Source organism: Thunnus maccoyii, chromosome 19 (assembly GCF_910596095.1).
Source record: "Thunnus maccoyii chromosome 19, fThuMac1.1, whole genome shotgun sequence".
Classification (NCBI taxonomy): Eukaryota; Metazoa; Chordata; class Actinopteri; order Scombriformes; family Scombridae; genus Thunnus; species Thunnus maccoyii.
This window is the reverse complement of record NC_056551.1, coordinates 4,802,713-4,816,070: the sequence shown is the minus strand read 5'-3', so window position 1 is coordinate 4,816,070 and position 13,358 is coordinate 4,802,713. Positions and strand designations below refer to the sequence as shown.

The window sequence follows — 13,358 nt, the reverse complement described above, 5'->3', positions numbered from 1 at the left end:
TATTTCAAGTATTTCAGTATTCTACAAAAGTCTGCCACTTCCTGGTATTCTGATTCTGACCGATCAGTAACAAATACCAATGTAAGACCAATGTTCTCAATACCCATCCCTAGTGAACACTGGACCAAACTCAAGTTAAAACATCTGTGAATATTGGACTACCTGAGAGTCTAATTCGCCACCCTTTATGTGTTGTATGTTGCTGGAGCCTTCTGCTATGTGCATGGGAAAGGTGTGTGGGGTCAGAATTCAACAACTGGCCATTAAGAGGTCCTATTGCTTTGTGATTTGGACTTGATGGATGGCCTACTTTGTCCAAGAGATGTCATAACCACTCACATTTATTTATCAACAAAGCACTTGATTGAAAATCCCCATTTTATATTCCATCTTTGATACTAAACCTATGACAGTCACCTAAAAATCAAAGCACTAATATGGTTCACTGGGTAACAAGATGATTCTCAAAACTTATCCCCTACCTGCTCTAAAGCTGCTTTACTTGAGCCTGTTATTGTTTGTCATTCTGTTTAATTAATGATTCTGCAATACAAAAAGAAGAGTTATCAGGGAAAATATTTACAATGACAATATTAACTTTGATGAAAAATTAAAATATAGGGTAATATGACACTACAAACTTCATTTATGACAGTTTAATAATGTTCAAAAGGGAAACTGGTTTCTATATCTTTTCCATGGATCGGACCTCCTCTGTAAGTCAGTAAACAAGGACTGTACAGTCTCTTCCTCTTTTAAACTACTCCCTTTTTTGGAATTTAGCAGAATCTGAAAAACCAGTCCTCCCACCTTTATGCTGTCAAACTGTATGACATTCACAAACTATTCACTAAAACTTTGTCTGAGAAGTGAAATGGCGCAACAAGGATTTAAGTTTTACAGCAAAAAACTTTGCTGTTCCATCTGCCTGGATCTAATGAAAGATCCAGTGACTATTCCCTGTGGACACAACTACTGCATGAACTGTATTAAATGCCACTGGGATGAGGATGATCAGAAGGAAATCAACAGCTGTCCTCAGTGCAGAAAGATTTTCAGACCGAAGCCTGTCCTGGTGAAAAACACCATGTTAGCAGATTTAGTGGAGGGGCTGAAGAAGACAGGACTCCAAGTTGCTCTGGCTGATCACTGCTATGTCGGACCTGAAGACGTTGCCTGTGATGTCTGCACTGGGAGAAAATTGAAAGCTCTCAAGTCCTGTCTGCAGTGTCTGGTCTCTTATTGTGAGCAACACCTCCAGCCTCACTTTGAATCTCCTGCCTTTGAAAAACACAAGCTGGTCGACCCCTCCAAGAAGCTTCAGGAGAACGTCTGCTCTCGTCACAATGAGGTGATGAAGATTTTCTGCCGCACTGATCAGCACTGTATCTGTTATCTCTGCTCCATGGATGAACATAAAGACCATGACACTGTCTTAGCTTCAGCAGAAAGGAATGACAGACAGAGAGAACTCGGGATAAATCAACAAAAAATCCAGCAGAGAATCCAGGACAGAGAGAAAGACGTGAAGATGCTTCAGCAGGAGGTGGAGAATGTCAATTGTTCTGCTGATAAAGCAGTGTTGAACAGTGATAAGACTTTCAATGAGTTGATCCGTCTCATTGAGAAAAGAAGCTCTGATATGAAACAACAGATCAGATCCCAGCAGAAAACTGAAGTGAGTCGGGCCAAAGAGCTTCAGAAGAAGCTGCAGCAGGAGATCACTGATCTGAGGAGGAAAGATGCTGAACTGGAACAACTCTCACATTCAGAGAATCACACACAATTTCTACACATTTTCCCCTTGCTTTCAACACTCAGTGAATCTACAAAGTCAGCTTGCACCAAGCTCCGTCCTTTGCGGTACTTTGAGAATGTGATGCTGGCTGTGTCAGAGGTCAGTGATAAACTACAGGACATTCTTAATGAGATGTGGCCGAAACTTTCATGGACAGTGACAGAGGTGGATGTTTTACTGCCACAAGCAGAGCCCAAGACCAGAGATGAGTTCTTACAGTTTTCATGTCCTATCACGCTGGATCCAAACACAGCAAACTCACAGCTGTTATTATCTGAAGGGAACAGAAAACTAACATATGTGAGTAAAAGACAGGCATATTCTAGTCACCCAGAGAGATTCATGAACAGATCTCAGGTCCTGAGTAGAGAGAGCCTGACTGGACGTCACTACTGGGAGGTGGAGTGGAGCGATTTTGGGGTTTTTGTGGTAGTCACATACAACGATATTAGCAGAACAGGAGATGACAGTGAATTTGGAAACAATGCCAAGTCTTGGGCATTAGAGTGTATAGGCTATAGTTATGTATTCATTCATAATAAAGTCAGAACTTATATCTCAGGCCCTCAATCATCCAGAGTAGGAGTGTACCTGGATCACAGAGCAGGTATTCTGTCCTTCTACAGCGTCTCTGACACCATGACTCTCCTCCACAGAGTCCAGACCACATTCACTCAGCCGCTCTATGCTGGATTCAGGGCTAGTCATTTCTTAGGTTTCGGCTGCACAGCTGTGTTGCATGACCTTATGTAGACACAAGTTATTAGAGAGGAAATGGAAGAGAATGAGAGTTAGGGTTTCTTTAAGCAGCACGTTTCTCTTTGTTTTACCAGCTAAAGCTGGTACATTGAAAACACACATTTTACAAACATCTTGTACAGCCACATAGGATAAAAACAGGGAAAATTATACACTGGGCTTTGATTTTGTTTAATTATTGTGTAGAGTTTTTACTAATTATTATGTGTTACTTTTATCACAACTGAATAGGTGATAATTTGTTGTGTTCAAAAAAGTAAAGATCAACTCATTATTCTGATAATAAATTTTTAAGTTGTTTTTTTCAAGCTGAAAAAGTGGTTGTTTGTGTCAGTCAACAAAAAATCAGTTGGCTTCAGAGCATTTGCCTACTGTGCCTGAAATGGCCATCTTTACATTTAAAGAAGCACATTCAGTAGAAATCTTTAAATCAAGACTGAAAACCTACCTTCAGTCACCTCATTACAGCCTACAGTAGAACATAGTCAGGTCCATCACCTTTTAACATCCATTTAACATTGATTAACATTCCATTTTTTATTATTGTAAATTGGTTGCTGTATTTTTTGTCCTATGAATTATCTTTAATTGTAAAGTGTATTGGGCCCATGCTGCATGGTGATTCTGCACTTTGAATAAAATTGATTGATTGATTGATTGATTGATTGATTGATTGATTGACTGATTGATTGATTGATTGATCGATAGATCGATAGATTGATTGTTCTTTGTCCCTGGGCAAAGTTCTAGGCTGCATGTTTCAACAGATCATCTAGTATAGTAAAGTCTTAAAAATTCTTATTAACAAGCTACAAAGCAAAGATATTCAAGTAAAAGCCAAAACAGCAGCAGCTCATCCTGCACTGAGAAAAAAACTTCAGAGGTTCATATCATCACTGAAAATAGTCCAGTCAAGTCAATTTTATTTGTATAGCCTAATTTCACAAATCACAAATTTGCCTCAGGGGTCTTCACAGTATATACAGCAATACAACATCCTCTGTCCTTAGACCCTCGATTCGACTAAGGAAAAACTCCCTAAAAAACCCTTTAACAGGGATAAAATGGAAGAAACCTCAGGAAGAAGAGCAACAGAGGAGGGATCCCTCCTCCAGGACAGACAGATGTGCAATAGATATTGTGTGTATAGAATAGACCAAGAAAACCAAATAACAGAAATACAGCACGGAAAATAAGTTAACAAAATATAATTTATAACATAAATGAAGAATGTGATCAGGAGGACGTTGAGCAACTTCCAGATAAGGATCAAATGAATAAAAACTATGTAGCCTCACCTAACACAAAAACAATGCTGATAACAATCCAATGGATCCTGCTGTGAAGGCCACACTCCCTAAAGACACTCTAAGTAAAAGAAACTATATTACTGACTTTAGTAAAAGAGGTCAGATTTTCTTCAGTCAAACAAGCAGGCAAAGGTTTAGAGTCCATCAACAGAGAATGGTCTAAACATTACAGCTCAACAACAATATATTAGACAGAAAAACAAGAATAAACAGAAACAGAAACTAGGAAGGTTAATCAGGTCTAAGGTGAGAACACTAACACAGGTGGTTACACTAACAGTTACCATGGGAACACTGAACCTAAGGGGACACCTGGTGGTGAAATACAGGCATGACAGACGTCCAACAAACTAAACTGTTGAGAGGCTAAGAGTGGAGGCAAATAGTTAAATATTTCTTACATTTGCCTCTTGGCTGACACGCTGACATGCTGCAATTCAAAAGGATGACTTGCTTTTCAACAAAACAAAAAAGTGGGACATGGTGCTCTCTGACTGATCAGTTGTATTCATTATAAAAGCTCTTTAGTGGAGTGGAGGCAAATGAGTAAATAACGAATAAAATCATGAAAAACAAACTATGATGTTATATGAGGTGAGCATGTACACAGTGTACAAGCTTACCCTTACAAGTTTAGATTATATAGAGTATGTCATGCATGTTTATTCTTACAGGGGAAACAGCAAGTCATTCCTCTCTCTCACTGGAATTATCTTCCACACTGTCACCCTCATCTCATCTGCTCCCCTGACTGCTCTCATTTCTAGTTATAATCCTATAGGACGGGAACTTATCCCTCTTTGACTTCATTGTGAAGACAATGTCACACCACAGTGATTGCTAGTTCAGTTAACAATTACCAACATTTGCTGATTATCACTACTCAAAACAAGAAGCTGATAATGATGGAAATTTGAGCAAAGTATTGGACAAATTAAATGTTGATGCACTACATGAAAAAGGGGATTGCTTAAGTTATTGCAATTCTTCCTGAAGGGGACATGAATGTTTGTACATTTCATGGCAACCCACCCAGTAGTAGAACCATGATGTTCACCACAAATGAACTTTATGGTTCACAGTGAGATAGTTCTTAAGATATTTTGGGATATTTCACGACCACAGTGGTTGGTAGACCAACAGCCCCATAGCCAAGCCTCTAGTGTGGCTAAAAATAAAAGTAGGAAAAAAACCACAGTTAAACAAATCGTTATTACAAAAAACAACCTTCATTTTGTGGTTCATCCTGAATCATGTTTCAGCCACAAACTGACCTTCACCAGGACATTTGTTCCAGCCTCCAGATAACATGTTCAGCTACTCAACAGTAGACCAGTTATGACAGTAAATTTTGCTGCCTTTAACTTCAGGTTTGTTTTCTGTTTGCCTGTCAACCACAGGCGGTGACAACTCAAGCTGTTATAAAAACCTGCATTTACAGTCCTTTGATATGACTTTGTTTTTCTACTTTTCGCCACCAAATAACCATTCATTTGCACAAATAACAACATCCAATACATACTTAGCTCTGCTGGAGTAATAGCCTACCCTGCCACATTACTAAAAAATCTTGTATTTGCTCATGTTGATCCTGTCTAAAATGGTCTATTTGTTTATTTAATAATTTAGTCAACAAAATGTTGATGAGTTTATCAGAGCCCATACGGAGGTCAAGTATGGCCAGCTGCTGGAAATAACAAATTACTGTAAACCTATTATAATATTAAAACAGAAAAAAACTATAAACATTTAAAGCTGAATGTTCAACATCTCTACAATAAATTCCTGAAACACTTACTTAATATTCAAAAGATATTTTATTTTACAGTTGCTGGATGCTGACATTTCAGACAAAAACATAACACATTAGTCACACCTGAATAATGCTCCTTTAAATCCCACCTGAGAGGAAAAGAAAAACAATATCAGGTTTTATAAATCTGGGATAAGGCAGAACAGAAAGACAAAGCATTAACAAAACATGGTGAACAAAAGTCAAATAGTAACTGTCCCTACATACTTTACACCCCATACCCTTCATATACAGTGTACAATATCTACAATAACACTTTGATTAGTCCAAAGGCACATCGTCCGTCAGCGGGCTCAGTCAGTGATTTTATTGAGGGAAGGAGACTCTTCATGACCACTGCATGTTCCCAGCTGTAGTTTTGCATGTTTCTATAAATCACTTAATATTTTACACCATCAGCTTTCCCTCTAGTTAACCATTAGCCTCTGTCGCATTATGTAAAATAAGCAGATATAGCAGAATGAAATACTTGACAAATCAAGGCACAATATGTGGTCAAAAGTATCTGGACACACAAACGTTACATCAATATGTGATAGTTGAACATGTAGCTCCAAAGCAAGAAATATCTAGACGTGACCTTGTGTTCTGGTAAACTGTGTCGACTTTGCTACTTTTGGACATTTTAAAGGTCCAGTGTGTAAGATTTAGTGGCATCTAGTGGAACGGACTTCACAGATATTGTTAATAATATTCTATAATATTCTCTATAATACTCAAAATTGAGTTTCCCAGAGCCCAATAATGTCTTCAAATTTGTTGTTTGTCTGACCAATAGTCCAAAACCCCAAAATATTACATTTACAATGACAGAAAACAGAGACAAGCAGTTAATCCTCCCACTCCAGAAGCTGGAACCAGAGAGTTTTTGACATTTTTGCTTAAATATTATGAGAATAATGATTATCCAAACTCTTACTGATTCATTTTTTTGTTCGATTGTGCTCTATACCAAACTATACTAATGTTCATTTGAATGATGGATGATTTCGAGCAAATCTCAAGTCTCTTTAAGTTGATTTCAAAACTAGACTGAAATGAATGGAAACAGCAGCAGCCTGGGGAGGAGCTGGGTATCGTGAAATTATTTAATACTGGTGCCAACATGATACTGTATAATTGATTGCAATTCATATCTTATGCACATAAGATAATAGCTTATGCACATCAATTGTGCATTAATTATTAACCTGTGCATAATAGATTAAAAATACATTTGGACTCCATAAATTACCAAAAGGATACCTTTCAGTACCCAAGTTTGAGGAGTATAAACATTTTTCTTTGTACAAAAAACTTTAACTTTTTTCTTTTTAACAAAATGAACCCGATGCTCCAAATAAACCAGGTAATTATTTAAAACTATCTGCTCAAAGAATTAATAAGCAAAACTACAAATATGACCAGACAGGTTTCCGTACTTGACAGTTTTCTACACTCCATGAAGAGCTGAAAGAAGTAATCATTAAACCAATCAGTATTGATGATCAATTTAAAAAAAAAAAAGATTTTTCCATGCAAAAATGTGAAATATTCTCTGGTTCTCTGGACAAAACAAGACATTCTCTGGACTCTTTTTCTTTTAATTAATTGAGAGCAGATTATTCAATAATGAAAGTAATCAGTTGCAGCCATAGCACTGCTCAAAGAACTTTACCTAAATAATGCAGTCACAGTTTTGTCAAAATATGATTGATGAATAAGGAAATATGCGATCAAGAATAAGTAACCAGGACAACAAATCTGACCAGACATTCAATGCCAACTTTTGGTATTTTAGTTTCTGATATTCTATCCCACAAACACTTTTCTGTTGGTACCAACAAAGTACTGATGTTCGACCCACACCTGCCTGGGAGGTAAGAAAACCGTAAGAAAGCTAAGACGAGCAGAGCAGAAGGTCGTTTTGAAGGAACTGATTGTGGTCTCCAGACTGTCCTCCCGGCTCACAGAGCGGCCAGCTCCTGCAGCAGCCTCTCCTTCTCCCGCTGCAGCTCCACGATGCTCTGCTGGTTCTGCTCCAGCCGGTCCTCCAGCCACTGCAGCAGCGGCCCGCTCACCGCCGACATCTGGCTGCACAGGTTCTTAGTGAACACGGAGCCGTTATGGATCTTAGTGACGGGGTCCAGGTGTGCCAGGCTGTGGATCTTGCGGTAGGTGTCCTGCTCCTCCTGGCACAGGATCCGCGGCAGCTCCACCGCCGATTCCAGGCACACCTTGCCGATGGCGTCGCGCGGCACTACGTGGATGGGGATCTCCACGCGCTCGTACTCGGAGCCCTTCTGAGCCTGCACGGACTGGAAACAGGTGTACAGCACGCGCCCCGTCTTCGTATTCTTGTCCTCGATGAAGCAGGAGAAGATGAGCCCGACGAAGCACTGGTCCAGCATCTGGTACATGGCCTGGGTCCGCACGTCTACGTGGGACGGCCACACGGTGATGTGAGGGTGGGAGTGGTACCAGCCGACCACCCGCATCGGTCTGCCGGTCATGTCCGCCAGCCGCTCAGCCTCCGTGGAGGCCGCTGACAGCTGCTCCGGGGAGATCTCCACCCGGTCCTTCCTCTTGTCCGAGCGGCGGAGGATGATGACGGAGTGGATGTGGACGATCCGGGCGTTCTCCACCTGTCCGATGCACAGACCCATCACCTCCTCCTTCTCCGTGCTCAGCGCGTGATTCATGCACACCAGGAAGGCGTCGGACTCCAGGTGAACTGCGCTCACTGCCATGGTTTTAGTGAAAGTAGGCTCTCTATCCCGAACCAAGACATAAACAGAAGCAGGGGCAGTGCTTCACTTCCGTGTTATGCAGTACTGCACCAAAAACAGTCCGTGTAGGCGCAGACGAAAAGGTTCCGCTTAAGATATAAAAAAAAGAAGTTATTTTTGTGTTCTTGGACTTTCTTGTAATGTTGTAAAATTGCACACAACATTACAAGAAAGCATGCATGCATGATGAGCACATGTTTGTGTGCAATTAATTGCATGTATCATTGGTAAAACAAGTTGTTCCTGAATCGACTGTAATTCGAACATAAATAATACAGCATAAAAGGACAAATATGAATGAAAGACAAAAATAAATTTAAATAACAACCCATTGCCATGGAATAATACCAGAATATTATTTTAGACTTTTGCAGAATTAAGTTAATTATTTTATAAGATTGTTTCATCATCATTTACAGCACTTAAACTCTTATTTTATTCATATGTTTATATGTGAAACATTTAAGTTGCTCATTCATGTCCTCTTGCCTAAGTGCAACAGAAATTGTAGTCCTCTTATTAGCCAGAGCCCAGAGTGACTGGAGAACGACTCACCAAGACACTATTGATTATCATTAATTAAACGTTAAAATGTGAACAGAATTTATATTATAGAATATTGTAGCTGGTTGAGCTAATGTGAACTACTTTGTATACTGTATGTTGTAAATGCATCATATTTTATAAACAGATCCTATATTTTGTATTTAAAATATGTAAGATGTTAATCTAAGTAACAAGTAACTACAATTATCTGATAAATGTAAAAAAAATGCATGTTTGGCTGTATGCATGAATTCAGTGTAAGTACTTTAACCTGAACTCATGACTTTCAGGCAGTCAGATGCTTTCAGTTGAAATATCTTAATGATTTTTTTTTATAGTACAATACATAGTGAACATCATGGTCATTGAAGCAAAACTGAGGATCTCAGTTTATTGGCAAAGTGCTTTTCATGACAATTGTATACAATGATCACAATCCAGGTTTCTATAAAAACAAAATCACAAAAATATTACTTCAATCTAAAATGAAAGTGCAAATGTTCACATGAAATAAAGGAACACTATATGTAAGAGTAGACAATTGAACATGTTAAATTATTTACAGATTCAAAGCAATAATGTGCAACTGTAAAAAGATTTATTTATAAAAAAATATCATCATAGAGGAAGTGCACTGTGGTTTTACCCAGCTGTAACTTCATTTCTGGTGCAAAATTTGTACCTGAAGATAAAACATTTGGAATGTAGTAATACAAGAGTTCAATGTGAAGAAAAGACAGCAACTCTAAACCATAATTGTTGGAGTATAGCGAGTTCCTTGGAATAATTCTTAGGAGTTTCAACATTCTGGAAATGTTACTCACACTGCATTTCACAAGCACACATGACTGAGAAAGACCGTGACTAAGACACTTTCAACACTTTCATTACTAAGAACTCACTTTTTTGGCATCCCTTAAAGGAAGAATCCAAACATTGCAAAACTGCACTGGAATTGCAATACTTCAAAGCCAAAACCATAATAATGTCTTATTATAGTTTCTGAATCAAATGATAGTACACATAGTCAGATCAAATCAAAAAGAAAAAACAATACTTGTTAAATCATTAATCACTGACTCATGAAGAGAGTTTAATCTCTGTGAAGCCACTGACTCACACCCCTACTCCCACTGCCTCTTAACCTCTTTCTACTCAAGCTTACAGAGCTCAGCAGCAGATCCATTATCATCCGAACCAAAAATACCAAGTCCCTGATAGAGCGGCTGAGTGAATGTGGTCTGGACTCTGTGGAGGAGAGTCATGGTGTCAGAGATGCTGTAGAAGGACAGAATACCTGCTCTGTGATCCAGGTACACTCCAACTCTGGATGATTGAGGGCCTGAGATATAAGTTGTAACGCCATTATGTCTGAATTCATAACGTTTGTCGAAACATTCCAAGGCCCAAGACCTGTCATCATTTCCAAATCCACTTTCATATCCTGTTCTGCTAATATTCTTGTATGCAACTGCCACTGAAACTTCATACCTGCTCCTCTCCACCTCCCAGTAACAACATCCACCCAGACTCTCTCTACCCAGGACCTGAAACATGTCAGTAAATCTGTCTTGCTGACTAGAATATAGCTGTTTTTGTTTAGCTACCGTAGCTTTTCTGTTCTCATCTGATAATAACAACCGGGCGTTTGCTGTATTTGGATCCAGTGTGCTTTGGTGTGTGTATTGTAAAAATTCAGCTCTGGTCTTAGGCTCTTCTTGTGGCAGTAAAATATCACCCTCAGTCACTACTTGTGAGATTTTGGTCCATACCTCACCAAGAATTTCCTGTAGTTTATCTCTGACCACAGACACAGCTTCTGTCACACCTTCAAAGTACCTCTGAGGACGGATTTTGATGCTGGGTGAGTCTGTATATTCACTAAGTTGGGACAACGAGGAGTAATTGTGTAGGAATAGAGAGTGGTCCTCTGTGTGCGAGAGCTGCTCCAGAGCTTTATCTTTCCTTCTCAGCTCGACAATCTCCTGCTGCAGCTTCTCCTGAAGCTCTTTTGCCCGACTGACCTCAGTTTTCTGCTTGGATCTGATCTGCTGCTTCACATCAGAGCTTCTATTCTTGATAAGACGGACCAGCTCAATGAAGATCTTCTCGCTGTTACTCATTGCACTATCAGCAATGCGATTAATGGTTTCCAGCTCCTGCTGAAGCATCTTCACATCTTTTTCTCTGTCCTGGATTCTCTGCTGGATTTTTTGTCGACTCGTTCCAAGCTCTCCCTGCCTCTTAGTCCTTTCCTCTGAAGCTAAGACAGTGTCATGGCCTTCATGTTCATCCATGCAGCAAACACAACAGATACATTTTTGATCAGTACGGCAGAAAATCTTCATAATTTTACCATGATGAGAGCAGATGTTCTCATGAAGCTTCTTGGAGGGGTCGACCAGCTTGTGTTTTTCAAAGGCAGGAGATTCATAGTGAGGCTGGAGGTGTTGCTCACAGTAAGAGACCAGACACTGCAGACAGGACTTGAGAGCTTTCAATTTTCTGCCGGTGCAGACATCACAGGCAACGTCTTCAGGTCCGGCATAGCAGTGATCAGGTGGAGCAGCTTGGAGTTCTATCTTCTTCACTTCCTCCACTAAATCTGCTAACATGGTGTTTTTCACCAGGACAGGCTTCGGTCTGAAGATTTGTCTGCACTGAGGACAGCTGCGGATTTTCTTCTGATGCTCTTCAAGCCAGTGGCTTTTAATACAGTTCATACAATAGCTGTGTCCACAGGGAATAGTCACTGGATCCTTCAGTAGATCCAAACAGATCGAACAGGAGAGTTTTTTCTGGTCAAGCAGGTTTTGTTGGTGCGCCATTTCATCGCTCAGAGACAGTGAATGTGAAATAGTTTCACTTTCACATGCATGATGAGCACTGAGAACTGATAGTCCAAACCAAAGCTTTGTTCCCTTTCGTTATATGTGCTTGCTGATCTGCAATGAATGGGGCTTCACTTTACAACATAACAGTTACTCCCATCTATACACTGACAGATCTGCTGAAGTAAAAGGAGGCAGGAAACATTTGGACTGAATGGGACTGACTGTGTTGGAAAGCAGGAAATAGAGGGAGGGTTTATTGCACTTGAAATCATTCCAGGAAGAGGAGTGGTTTCAATGAGTCAGCGTGTTTATAGCCCTAGTAAAAAACCTTCTGCTTTAAGTACACAATTAAAACTGCCCATGCAAAGATATAAAATAACGTTATAGGGTGATATACCGACACAATCTGATAAACATTTAATACAGTTTGTTCTGACTGGAGAAACTGTGTTACGTAACTCAGTTCAAGTTCCCTGCAATTGCCTCATCAGCCCAGCGGAGCCTTGTTATGTCAACCTTTAGTGGAGACACTGACAATGTAATAATTACTTACAATTTAACAAAATGTGTTCCACACACTCCTATTTGGTCAATAATGATCAGTGTCTTGACATGCTTATATAAAAAGTGTCATGAAGATTTGTAATAGGAAACACCAGTACTGGTATGATGTATGTTTTGAAGTTGGTAAAACAGATATTATGGTTTATGTATACTAGATCTATATCAGGGTACAATGGAATAACTCAGTTGTTCCTGAAAAAATCAGTTAACCCTTTTATACTCATAGTCCATTAAAATGTTTCTGTAGTGTTTTTGCTTTTGTAAATGATTCACTCCGTAGAGTACAAATGACTGTTACACTGGATTCTTATTAGCCAATCAGAGAGCACTATATGCCAGTTTGTTTTTTCTGTTTTATGAAAGTCCTATGAACCAAAGAACAAATGTAAGGGCTATTTTCCATGATTTGTCCCTGTCCTGAACTCTCTACAGTTTTGTTTGGTTGGGCTTCGTTATCATGTTTTTGTTTCACCTCAAGGTGTCGCCCTTGGCTTAGTTTTTATTAGCTGCCAGTTTTTGTTTTAATCTCTTTAATTTCCTCAGTTTGTTTAAATCATTTCTCTTTTTAGCTCAGTTTCTGTTATGTGTCCTGTTGTTGACATGAGTTTTTACTTTAATTATGTTATTCATTTATTTTAACAGAGTATTTTATTCACTTGTTAGACAAACATAGGCAAAAAGGATATTAGATGGCATAACATTAGAGCTAAACTGACATTCCACACCACATCCAACATCAACACCTGCTTACACAACCTAAAGCTAACATTAGCATAACTGTGGTTCTGGAGGTCCAGTATCAGCTAAAAGGGCCGTGGTTACTCACACACTTATTAAAATCAGAATCTTTAACCTTTTGTTTTGTTAATGTGGCAAAATAGATCATAAGGCCACCCATGACTGATCACATTTCTTTGGGGACTGGTGGCTCCCCTAAAATCACCTAATGCAGAGGGAAAGGTTGCT

At 39.3% G+C, this 13,358-nt stretch overlaps 3 protein-coding genes across 3 annotated transcripts; 1 reads left to right on the top strand and 2 right to left on the bottom strand.

The window, feature by feature from the left end:
* Nucleotides 1-771: 771 nt before the first annotated feature.
* LOC121886117 (tripartite motif-containing protein 16-like) lies at nt 772-2,551 on the top strand. The gene has a single exon (XM_042396038.1). It carries the CDS (start codon nt 815-817, stop codon nt 2,549-2,551), a length of 1,737 nt encoding a protein of 578 aa, XP_042251972.1. The 5' UTR covers nt 772-814.
* A 3,114-nt stretch (nt 2,552-5,665) lies between these two features.
* brcc3 (BRCA1/BRCA2-containing complex, subunit 3) lies at nt 5,666-8,525 on the bottom strand. The gene has a single exon (XM_042396084.1). It carries the CDS (start codon nt 8,407-8,409, stop codon nt 7,627-7,629), a length of 783 nt encoding a protein of 260 aa, XP_042252018.1. The 5' UTR covers nt 8,410-8,525; the 3' UTR covers nt 5,666-7,626.
* An 846-nt stretch (nt 8,526-9,371) lies between these two features.
* LOC121886154 (E3 ubiquitin/ISG15 ligase TRIM25-like) lies at nt 9,372-13,092 on the bottom strand. Its single transcript, XM_042396083.1, has one exon. It carries the CDS (start codon nt 11,820-11,822, stop codon nt 10,146-10,148), a length of 1,677 nt encoding a protein of 558 aa, XP_042252017.1. The 5' UTR covers nt 11,823-13,092; the 3' UTR covers nt 9,372-10,145.
* Nucleotides 13,093-13,358: the final 266 nt, after the last annotated feature.

Coding starts and splice junctions, on each gene's coding strand:
- brcc3 (XM_042396084.1), bottom strand. CDS start 8,409: ATGGCAGTGAGCGCAGTTCACCTGGAGTCCGACGCCTTCCTGGTGTGC.
- LOC121886154 (XM_042396083.1), bottom strand. CDS start 11,822: ATGGCGCACCAACAAAACCTGCTTGACCAGAAAAAACTCTCCTGTTCG.
- LOC121886117 (XM_042396038.1), top strand. CDS start 815: ATGCTGTCAAACTGTATGACATTCACAAACTATTCACTAAAACTTTGT.